We start from the raw sequence: 11,616 nt of genomic DNA, 5'->3' as shown, positions 1-11,616 counted from the left end.
TCTTGCTAATTTAATAGGTTAAATATCCTGCAACCTTTCCCTTCGAATTTCAGCACACGATCCTTTGGGAATATATATATATATATATATATCTATATATATAGAAGAAGGATTTTATAACATGATTGTCCATGAACATGAACTCTGAATAGACTGCACACATATAGAAGCTGGTTCTTTGCAAGAGGTGGTTTTGATTAGGGAGAATATAAATATATATATATAGAGCAGGCCTCTCTCTCTCTCTCTCTCTCTCTCTCTCTCTCTCTCTCTCTCTCTCTCCACAAGGCCAAAGGCATTCGCATTTCGCACATTTTGTCTTATCCATTCTATATGAATCTAATAGGAGAACAATAGAAACACTAAAAATTCTTGTTGGAAGCGAATCAAATGCTTCTCATCATCACTGTATTAGCTTCTTGTTGAAGGTAAATAAAGCTACATAAACTAACCAGCTAAAGCCAAAGGTTAATCCTTTTATATACTTCTACTCTCTTTATATATATAGCTTCCATTTTCTTTTTTGCTTCATGCTGGTGCAGGCACTATAATATTGCACAGGCCAAGCTTCCAAATATCATATAGTACTATAGATGATGTTGACACGAGAATACAAAGAAACTACAACAAATCAAAATAAATCCTTCAATATCAAGCAGAACCAAACTAAGCTAGCTAATGATGTACAAGATATGGGATGTCAACATGTAATACACAGAAATGACTCATTAAAAGTAAGAAACTTTTTATACACACGTGTCAGACTGAACTAAAATTCGTCTACAACAAAGGAAGAACACATTATATATGATGTACGATGCCAAATTATTTTTTTTTCAGTAAAGTAAGATGTGGACTACTATCACATATAATAATTTATTCATTTGTATCTAAAATCCTATATCAAAAGGTGTCACAATTCCTTAGGGTTGTTTTGTCTTGATTAGTTGAATGGCGGCTTATATATATATATATATATATATACACACACATTCCTTGGCAGTTGGCTGCTTTGCATAATATATTAGAGACAAATCTAGATTGTGGAATGGTCCAATAAAGAATATATAAGGAAAGAAACATGAGAGGTATCGTCCTTATAATTAATTTCGATATAAATCTGTCGTTCGGGAATTGGGATATGGAATCCATTCTAAATTGGCTTATCCCTTTGGTACAAAACAGTCCAGTTGAAAACCATATCCACCAATAATGCAAAAAAGTAGTCTTGTTCTTCCCACCCAATGGCATGCAATGCATAATCTTTACGGCTGCTGTATATATCGCAAATCGAGATCATCAAGAAAAATTAGATTACCCAAGATTTGAATATAATTGTTATTGGTGGGTTTGTGATCAAATTAGGAAAGTTGATGGAGACAAAATTAGTCAACTTGATGGTTAAATGGAAAATTATATATTGCAAAACCTAAACCTAAACCTAAACCTATCTAGCTAATTAAGGTTGAAACCTTAAATTATATATATATATACACAAAAGATGTATGAGATTCTGTCAAACAATCTTTTCTACGTAGTTTCATTCCATCCCGATATATACTCTTGAGAATATATATCATAGAGATATAGGTGGACTTAAATGTGGTTGGCTTATAGCTGTATGTACGTACTTAGGGCTGCTAGCTAGCATGTCATATTCATATAAATCTCATCGTTTATGGATTCGTACACGACAACTTAGTGAAATGTTCCTACTTATTCGATATGTTTAAGGCTCGAATATAAATCAGCATGTATAATTGGCAACAAATTAAGGGCCCTCCAAGCGATATTTATTCTGTGCTTTTGCATTGCATTCATGCACTACGTACCATGCTATATATTCCAACCCTCACTAAACAAGCATGCTTAAGAAAACTATCAGAGAGAGAGAGAGAGAGAGAGAGAGAGAGAGAGAGAGAGAGAGAGAGGGTCATTTCCAGTCATTTTTCTCGTGCAGGATTCTTTAATTAACACGTCAACAACTCTTACAAAATGGAGGCTTATCAACTATCTTGTTTAAATGTATTCACTCTCGAGAGTGTTGAGCATATAGTACATATATGCTTTTCTCCACTTTTCTCCTCTTTTCTCCCCTTGCTTAGCACCTAGAATCGAAATCCCAGGTTGTCTTTGAGCCCCCTCCCCATATTGTAATTTGTAATCGTTGTATTTCAAAAGAAGAAAAGAAAAAAGAATTGGTATCTAAGCATGAACAATATTTTCAAAATTTTGTGACTCATTGCAAAAGCAGTTTATTTTTACAGTGAGTCACAAAATTTTCAACATGAACAATATACCACAAAAATCAAAGTAGAGAAAAATCCCGAAGGCTCAAATCGCGTTGGGTTTCCTATGTTTACTTGCCAGGATAATTTTGAGTTAGTGACATCCATAATGACAGGACCCGTCCCGAATTTCCCGAAACTCGAGACGAACCCTGCGGAGACCCCGGCATCACACCTACGCCGGGTTCACTCCTTAAATCTATGTCCTCATTTACCAGAGAGGATTAAGGGCACGAGACTTTCTCACAAATTTGCAGAGTCTCCCCTATAAATTGAATATTTCTCCAAAATTTCCACCTGCATAAAATACATTTTATAACCCAACCGGCAGCACGCACAATATAATCTCATGCAATTTACATAAAGGGCCTACGGCCTACAAATGATTCTAGCAGAACTGCCCACAATGTTTTTAAAATAACTTAATGCATCAAACATGCATATAATAAATTCAAAATCTATTTATGCACACCTTCACTCACTTAGTCCCCAGGACAAGCCTTAATTCAACCAAGTTTTGGGACCAACAACGAGGTCCAAACCAAACTCAATAAGACCACCTAAGTGGGGTCTAATCTGTGGCTGCACCTAGTAACTTCAGGCTGCCTACGTACCCTACTAAGGAATCAAGCCACACGTAGCTCTTTCGTATCTATCATGACTCCTAATATCAAATAAACCATTACAGCCATACAAATTCATATATTCTAGGATTTATCCATCACAACACACCAAACACAATCACAATACCACCCCTTATACGACGGGAGGCCTCGTATGGGGCCTGTCAACACGCCGGCTAATACAAAGACGCGTGCGACCTCAACACTGGGCACTGACTACATTCTCACCAGCCCACACACTATCATATCTCTCCTCATACGTCGGGACGCACCCGCCACGTATGGGGTCTGTCAACACGCCGCTAATCCAAAAATGCGTGCGACCTCACACCGGGCTCTGGCTACATTCTCACCAGCCCTCACACAATCATATCTCCTCATACGTCGGGACGCACCCGCCACGTATGGGGTGCATCAACACGTCGGCTAATCCAAAGACGCGCGGCGACCTCACACCGGGCCTCGACTACATTCTCACCAGCCCTCACACAATCATATCTCCCCTCATACGTCGGGACGCACTCGGCCACGTATAGGGTCCGCCAACACGCCGGCTAATCCAAAGACGCGCGTGCGACCTCACACCGGGCCCGCTACATTCTCACCGTTCTCACACAATCATATCTCCCCTCATACGTCGGGACGCACCCGCCACGTATGGGGTCTGTCAACACGCCGGCTAATCCAAAGACGCGTGTGACCTCAACACCGGGCCGCCTACATTCTCACCACCCACACACTATCATATCTCCTCATACGCCGGGACGCACCCGCCACGTATGGGGTCCGCAACACGCCGGCTAATCCAAAGACGCGGCGACCTCACACTAGGCCCGACTACATTCTCACCAGCCATCACACAATCATATCTCCTCATACGTCGGGACGCACCCGCCACGTATGGGGTCATCAACACGCCGGCTAATCCAAAGACGAGTGCGACTCACACCGGGCCCGCTACATTCTCACCAGCCTTCACACAATCATATCTCCTCATACGTCGGGACGCACCCGCCACGTCACGAGGTCCGCCAACACGCCGGCTAATCCAAAGACGCGTGCGACCTCACACCGGGCCTCGACTACATTCTCACCAGCCCTCACACAATCATATCTCCCCTCATACGTCGGACGCACCCGCCACGTATGGGGTCCATCAACACGTCGGCTAATCCAAAGACGCGTGCGACTCACACCGGGTCCGCTACATTCTCACCACCCTCACACAATCATATCTCCTCATACGTCGGGACGCACCCGCCACGTATGGGGTCCGCAATCAACACGCCGGCTAATGCAAAGACGCGTGCGACCTCACACCGGGCTCGCTACATTCTCACCAGCCTCACACAATCATATCTCCCCTCATACGTCGGGACGCACCCGCCACGGATGAGGTCTCAACACGCCGACTAATCCAAAGATGTGTGCGACCTTACACCGGGCGACTACATTCTCACCACCTCACACTATCATATCTCCTCATATGTCGGGACGCACCCGCCACGTATGGGGTCTGTCAACACGGCTAATCCAAAGACGTGTGCGACTACTCCTGGGCTCGCTACATTCTCACCAGCCCTTACACAATCATATCTCCCCTCATACGTCGGGACGCACCGGTCACGTATGGGTCCGCCAACACGCCGGCTAATCCAAAGAGCGCGTGCGACTCACACCGGGCTCGCTACATTCTTACCAGCCCTTACACAATCATATCTCCCCTCATACGTCGGGACGCACCCGCCACGTATGGGGTATGTCAACACGCCGGCTAATCCAAAGACGCGTGCGACCTCACACTTGGCCTGACTACATTCTCACCAGCCATCACACTGTTCACTTTGGCCTGGCTACATTCTCACCAGCCACATGGGTTTAAAGGCCTTAACATGGTCACAATATGGGGGGTACGTGGGGTAGTGCGTATAACTGTAAACTAACATTCGATCGCTTTATTTACCTTTATACATCCACACAATTAAATATATAAAATATAAATTCTACTCCTAAACAAACCTCAACCCTGGTATAACATCTAATAATTTCGCAATTTAAATCATATAATAATATTCTAAATTCGCATGTAAACCATTTAACTCAACAACGCTCAAGACTTGTCACTAAGGTCATTCTAACCTTCCTGGGATGGTAGAACTACAACGAAAGTCTAGCGGTCAACTCAGGGTCAAACTACTCAAACTTGGTCAAACAGGCCCGCGGGGCCCATGACCTCTAAATTCTGATCCAAAGACGTGTGTTTTTGGGGATCTTTAGTCAGATTTGGGTTGGGGTGGTGTGACTTTTTCCTGTGATGGTTGGTTTTTTGTGATTGGTGGTGATGTTGGCTGGTTTGGTCGCCATCTTTCTTGCACCATGCAAGAAAAGCCGAACGATATTCTTTAGGGTTAAGGTTTTTTCTCAAGTTGCAGCGCCTTCACCTCTATCGGACTCCAAGCATTGGTCTCGTATTTCACCAGTGGTCTTTAGTGCCTCTTCCTCCCCTTTCGTATCTCATCTTGCTAAGATTTTCCTACCGGTAGTTTTGGTTTGCCCTTGGTTTGGTTTTGCAGTTTGTGAGCAGTCAAAGGACTATTAGTTTTTCTCATAAACGGCTTCTTTTGACAGTTGGGATACGATGCCGTTCTCTTTGTGAGTCTTTTGTGTTGGTGTTTAGTTAGTTTTTTCTATTATTGTAATGGTTTTTTGTGATATGGGTCGGACTCTCTTGTTAGTCATTGACATGTGTGGTATTCTTTCCTACCATTGGGTTTGTCCCAAATGGTTTTCTTAGGAAGGTTTTAATGAGGCTATTGTATCATGTCAGTCTTTGTATGTCGTTTTGGCTTATGAATGAAATCTTCTTCTCAAAGGTCCACCCTTACTTCTGCAATTACCAAACAGTGAGATAGTAATTGCATAAATAAGTTGCTTATTAGATTGCAATTGCATTTTATGTACAAAAGATTTGGAGCCACGTTGGATAGTACAATAGATCAATTTTAATCAATTTTTAACTCTAGTCCATTTAGGGCTCGTTTGGTACTTTGGACTGTATTGACTAATTTATGTCAGATAGTATTAATCTATTCCGGAGAGTGCTGACTATTTATCCATAATATTATAAGGCGTTTGGTGCTGTTCCGGATAAATAGTCGACTAAACTATATTGTACTTGGTGCTGTTCCGGATAACATCGAATAAGATTTTTTTTTACAAAAAATTCTTTGATAATTTAAGTGGAAATTGAAATTCAAATGATACAAATTTTTATTTATAAGATTCATATGAAAAGATTTGAATTTCAATTGTTTTTGCCTAGATTTTTTTTTTTCTTCATATAACCAGAAAACAAACAAACAAACAAAGCACCAAAAGTAGAAAAAAAATATAACAAGAAAAACATAGCTGCATGTATTGTTCTAATCGCTGACTTGGGATGATAATTTGATTATTGAGTTGGATATCTGGAGAATGTGAAATGTATAAAGAAAAAAATGCAAAAAAAACTCAGCAACATGTATTGACTTGCATACACAGCTGCATGATGATAATTTGATAATTTGATTATTGAGTTGGATACACAGTCGCATGTATTGTTCCAATACATCAAGAAAAAAAGTCAAAAAGGAAAAAACTCATAACCTAATTTCCATAAAAATTTAATAAAAAAGGAAATATATAAAGAAAGAAGAAGAAGAAGAAGAAGAAGAAGAAGAAGAAGAAGAAGAAGAAGAAGAGAGAGAGAGAGAGAGAGAGAGAGAGAGAGAGAGAGAGAGAGAGAGAGAGAGAGAGAGAGACGAGTGAAGAGAATAACCTTGGAGAAGATAGCAGAAGAAGATGAAAATAGCGTCGTCAGATTTTTCATGTGAACGTGTGTTCTTTTTCCCTAGATATATAATTAAGCGTGTATTATCTAAACTAGGGTGTGTGGGTTATATTAGTTAGTCGGGTAAGGAGTGTATTAAAAGCCCAACTTGTTTGAAATAGTAAGATAATTAATTAATACAAGTTGACACCAAACACTGACATGAACTATTTACTCATATCCAAAGTCTAATACGGTGTACCAAACGAGCCCTTAGTGATTAAAATTTTTTTGGGAAGTTTTTATTTGAACTCAATTATTTTATGAGTAAACTCAATCAATGTTTCTTTTATCCCCAAAAAAACAACAGTGTTTCTTTTTAAAAAATTACAAGTTTGTTAATTATAAAAGTATTATTTTAAAATTTTCAGTATTACATCAATTTAAAAAAAGTGAAAAAATGAAAAGAAAAGAAAAACCACAACACCATAAGACTGTGAACAGTTACAGTGTCGTTCTATTTGTTTTTCTAAAGTTCTTTTATGTTTTTTTAATTGAAGTGTAATCAAAATAATTATTTTATACCCAACAAATGTGTAGTTATTATTGTTTTCGGTTACAAGTTAACCAAAAAAAAAAAATCATTTTGGTTGATTGGATTTGTATAAAGTTATACAATTTGATTGGGTTAGTTGGGTTAAGATGACTTTATCTATAAATTGAATAAGACAAAGATTAAATATTACGAAAAGCTGGGAACTGGGCAACTTGAAGTGTAGTAGGTGTAATATATCGGACTAAGATGTTTTCTTGACAAAACATGGTGATAGTTCATAATTAACCACATTTAAAATATCTTTAGCTAACTACATAAAACCCCTTAAACTTCGGAATCAGTACTCGATTTTTAAACTGTGATAAGAGGGTACCAGAGTTACTAACGGTCTGAGTAACACATGACTTTATGTGTATATTTGTCGTGACTTCAAGTACTCTTATGCAACATTTGAAATGTCAGATACCAATTTGAAACGACCCTAAAATTCGGGGAATTTTATGTAATTAACCCAAATATCTTTATAATCTTACAGCCGTCATCCGTCCACTTGGATTGGGGACCTTAACCAAATCATGTCCCGACCCGAACCGCGCCTAAGTGCGCACGAAACCAAGAGCGCCCAATTCCAACCGAAAAAATCGCAAAGCACGAGCAGCGAAATATGTTCAGTCACAGTAGAGCAAGCGTGAGCGGGCTCATAAACAGGGCAAAGAAGGCAGTGACGCTCATCACCCAGCCGCGCACGTTAGCTTCTCCTCTCCTTTTCACCTCGCACCCTGCTAACGAACGCCTTGCGTCCCAATCTAACCGCTCCTTCACCACCATGAACCGGAACGAAGACCCAATCGAAGCTCTATTCCAGCAAAAGCGCTCGCTCCGGTCCAGAATGCGCAAAGAGCTCAGAAACATGGACCCGCTTCGAAGATCCGAAGAAGGTACTCTTTTCGAGTTCCAGCATCCTCATACAGGCATTGTTTCAATTTGATCTCTAAGTGTTTGTGTTTTGGTCTGATTGAAGATGAAAATGTGATTCTTTTTCTTTCTATGGATTCTCAGATGCTGCAATTCAGAGCATTGTTGTAAATGCTCCCTGGTTCAAATCTAGCAAGAGTGTATGTGCTTACATTAGCTCCCCTGCTTTACGAGAGGTCGATACGACAGGAATTGTTTCAGAAATTTTATCCAAACTAGCCAATGGTGCGTGCGTGTTAGCATTTTAAGTTCATATTCTCGTGCAATGTTGTTTTATTTGTTGTTCTTAAACTTTTAGAGATTCTTACAGCTTATTATTTATTTGAATTCAAGAGAGTGATGTGCCGAACAGGAAAAAGCTTTATGTTCCTCGTGTAGGGGATAGGAATAGCAATATGAGAATGCTCAGGATTTCCAGTGTTGATGATTTGATTGTGAACTCAATGAACATTTTGGAACCAGCCCTTTCAGATTCTAATGGGAAGCAGCATGAAGACGGTACCCTTTTTCTAACCTATAAGTTGCTCGGGCTCGAGTAAATATTCAAAATCCGTTTATACATCCAATTGTTATAACTTTTTTTTTGAATAGTTACCTCTTAAGGGATTATTGTCCCAGTGTTCTTCTAGTGTATGCAACATAAAGTAGTGTGGGATTAATGCATTTGAATTTAATTGAAGCCTACCAGAATTTCTGTGTGTAGTGAAACCTAGATTTGGGTCATCATTCCATGTGTTCTTTCATAGTAAACATTTCGGAGAAGAAATATTAGTTCCTTTAATGTTTTAAAATATCTAGTGAAACTGGACTTATCTATTTCGTGATCTCAATCCTGCTCCTATTTCTGGCAGGTGGAATTTTTGTTATTCATGTTGATGATCACAAATTTGTGCTGTTTTCGTGATAAATTTGGATAATAATGTCCTCAATAAAGTAGTTATAAGTATTAGATATTTATGTTCATTTTTCATTGGTTGGTAATGACAGTTAATTATTTGAAGGACCTATTTGTTATAGTTATGGAGGCAAGGGATCCAGTTGACTTTATTCTAGGGCTTGCATTTGACAGATGTGGAAGGCGTTTAGGCCGTAGTGGAGGGTGGGTTGTTACATCCTTGCTTCAGAGTTTCACATTATCTTTATTTACAACAATGGTGGATTTGCAGTTAGAATATTATAGCTTTTATAAAATTTGTTACTTCTTTCATGTGGTATATTGAAACTAATGGATGATTTGCAAGTTATAAACCATAATAGTGTTTCTGTTTACTAGTAATGGCTGGTTTCATGTGAGTGTTGAGACATGGATTTGAATTGTTGAACATGGAAGCTACCTAAGAACTAGGCATAAAGAAATGCCTCTGTACACATGTGCTTTAATACTGTAATGCATCTTATAGGTTCATATCTTTATTAAGTTACTGGTAAATTTTTGCTCCATTATTTGATTGCCTGGTTAAATCTTGAAGCTACTATGATTTGTTCCTAAAGAAGTACCAAGAGCTTACAAAGGAACGAAAATGGAAGGAGCCCCTTTGTGGTAAATACTCAATGTTGCTAGTTCAACTATAAATGGTTTTGAACTTACTGCTTGATACTATGGTTTTGTTATGATGTCTGCTTCGCTGCAATTGATGCATGGACACAATCTGATTTTCTGTGCAGGAACTATATCTTGATTGGACTTGATGATGCACTCTATGATGTCTATGCAGCATGCAAGATGGCTAGAGAAGTTTGGGAATCTCTTGAGAAAAAATATAAAACTGAAGATGCAAGATCCAAGAAATTTGTTGTAGGCAGATTTCTGGATTTCAAGATGGTAGATTCCAAACCTGTTGTTAAACAAGTTGAAGACCTCCAGAAAATTATCCATGAGATTCTTGCTGAAGCCATGAAGATCAATGAAATGAATCTTTCCAAGTGGCGTCCTTGATTGAAAAACTTCCACCAAACTGGAAAGAATTCAAGAGTTATCAGAAGCACAAGAGAAAGGAGATGAGTATGGAGGATCTCATTGTTAGGCTTCGGATTGAGGAGGATAACAGAATAAGTGAGAACAAGAATGTGGTTTCAAACATGGAAGCCAAGGCAAACATAGTTGAAGGAACCTCAGCAAAACCAAAATTCAATCCCAAAAAGAACAAGAAGAACTTTGTTCCTGGAGCAAAAGGAAAAGACTTCAAAAAGATTAAAGGAGCATGCTGGGTCTGTGGGAAAACAGGCCATAAGGCTCAAGACTGCAGGCATAGAAGGGATCAGAATCCTGCCAATCCTGCAAATCCAAACAACAACAGGCCAAGGAACAATCAGGCCAATGTGACTGAAGAAAACCTGGCTGCAGTGGTGTTAGAAACCAATATGGTTTCGAATGACAATGAGTGGCTGATTGATACTGGAGCCACCCGCCATATCTGTGGTGATAAGAATGCATTTCTTACTTACCAAGAGATACATGGTGGCGAGCAATTGTTTATGGGAAACGCCTCTGCATCTGCTGTTGTTGGAAAGGGAAAAGTGCTTCTGAAATTCACCTCTGGAAAGGAACTAACCCTCCTAGATGTGCTGCATGTGCCAGACATACGAAGGAACATGGTATTTGGACCTGTTCTAAGTAATAAAGGATTCAAACTAGTTTTCGAATCCAACAAAGTTGTACTAACTAAGAGGGGAATGTTTGTGGGAAAAGGTTATCTTGCTGATGGGTTATTCAAACTTAATGTATCTGCCAATTCTATGAATAATAATATAAATAAGGCTTCTGCTTATATGGTTGATTCTTCTTCTATATTATGGCATGCTAGATTAGGACATGTGAATTTCCTTTCCTTACATAGAATGTATAATTTAGGATTGCTGCCTAAGTTAGATTCTATTGAAAATATTAAATGTGAAACATGTATAGAATCTAAATTTGCCAGAAAAAGTTTTAAATATGTACATAATAGGTCCAATGAACTGCTAGGCTTAATTCATAGTGATTTGTGTGATTTTAAATCAACACCAAGTCGTGGAGGAAAGCAATATTATGTGACTTTCATTGATGATTGTAGCAAGTACTGTTATGTATATTTATTACATAGCAAAGATGAGACCTTGGATATGTTTAAGACATATAAGGCTAAAGTTGAGAATCAACTCAACAGAAAAATTAAAGTCCTAAGATCAGAAAGAGGAGGGGAATATGAATCCATTGCATTTGCTGAATTTTGTGCCACAAATGGTATAATTCATCAAACGACAGCTCCTTATACACCGCAACAAAACGGTGTTGCTGAAAGGAAAAATAGGACATTAAAAGACATGATAAATTCTATGCTGAATAGTTCTGGGCTTCCACATAATATGTGGGGTGAAGCCTTACTT

General features: G+C 39.1%; 1 protein-coding gene across 4 annotated transcripts; it reads left to right on the top strand.

Moving 5' to 3' along the window:
- The first annotated feature begins 7,781 nt into the window (after positions 1 to 7,781).
- Positions 7,782 to 11,018, top strand: LOC103321478 (5-formyltetrahydrofolate cyclo-ligase, mitochondrial-like). Of its 4 annotated transcripts, none has more exons than XM_089047509.1 (6): positions 7,783 to 8,213; positions 8,335 to 8,475; positions 8,584 to 8,748; positions 9,238 to 9,349; positions 9,720 to 9,790; positions 9,916 to 11,018. In XM_089047509.1, exons 1-6 carry the CDS (start codon positions 7,940 to 7,942, stop codon positions 9,927 to 9,929), a joined length of 777 nt encoding a protein of 258 aa, XP_088903635.1. In that variant the 5' UTR covers positions 7,783 to 7,939; the 3' UTR covers positions 9,930 to 11,018. The 4 variants fall into 4 exon arrangements, 2 of the variants coding, with proteins under 2 accessions (XP_088903635.1, XP_088903636.1); XM_089047510.1 differs by having other exon boundaries at positions 7,792 to 8,213; positions 9,268 to 9,349; XR_016124757.1 differs by having other exon boundaries at positions 7,782 to 8,213; positions 9,238 to 9,790.
- The last annotated feature ends 598 nt before the right edge of the window (positions 11,019 to 11,616 follow it).

Source organism: Prunus mume, linkage group LG2 (genome assembly GCF_029339155.1).
Source record: "Prunus mume cultivar Tortuosa linkage group LG2, ASM2933915v1, whole genome shotgun sequence".
Classification (NCBI taxonomy): domain Eukaryota; kingdom Viridiplantae; phylum Streptophyta; class Magnoliopsida; order Rosales; family Rosaceae; genus Prunus; species Prunus mume.
Note: the sequence above shows the minus strand (reverse complement) of the source record. Positions and strands in the feature narration are given on the sequence as shown.

Bases quoted from the DNA above. Each gene is read 5' to 3' on its own strand.
- LOC103321478 (XM_089047509.1), top strand. From the start codon at position 7,940: ATGTTCAGTCACAGTAGAGCAAGCGTGAGCGGGCTCATAAACAGGGCA. The intron at 8,476-8,583 runs GTGCGTGCGTGT...TTTGAATTCAAG, and splicing joins TTTATCCAAACTAGCCAATG to AGAGTGATGTGCCGAACAGG. The intron at 8,749-9,237 runs GTACCCTTTTTC...TGGTAATGACAG, and splicing joins TGGGAAGCAGCATGAAGACG to TTAATTATTTGAAGGACCTA.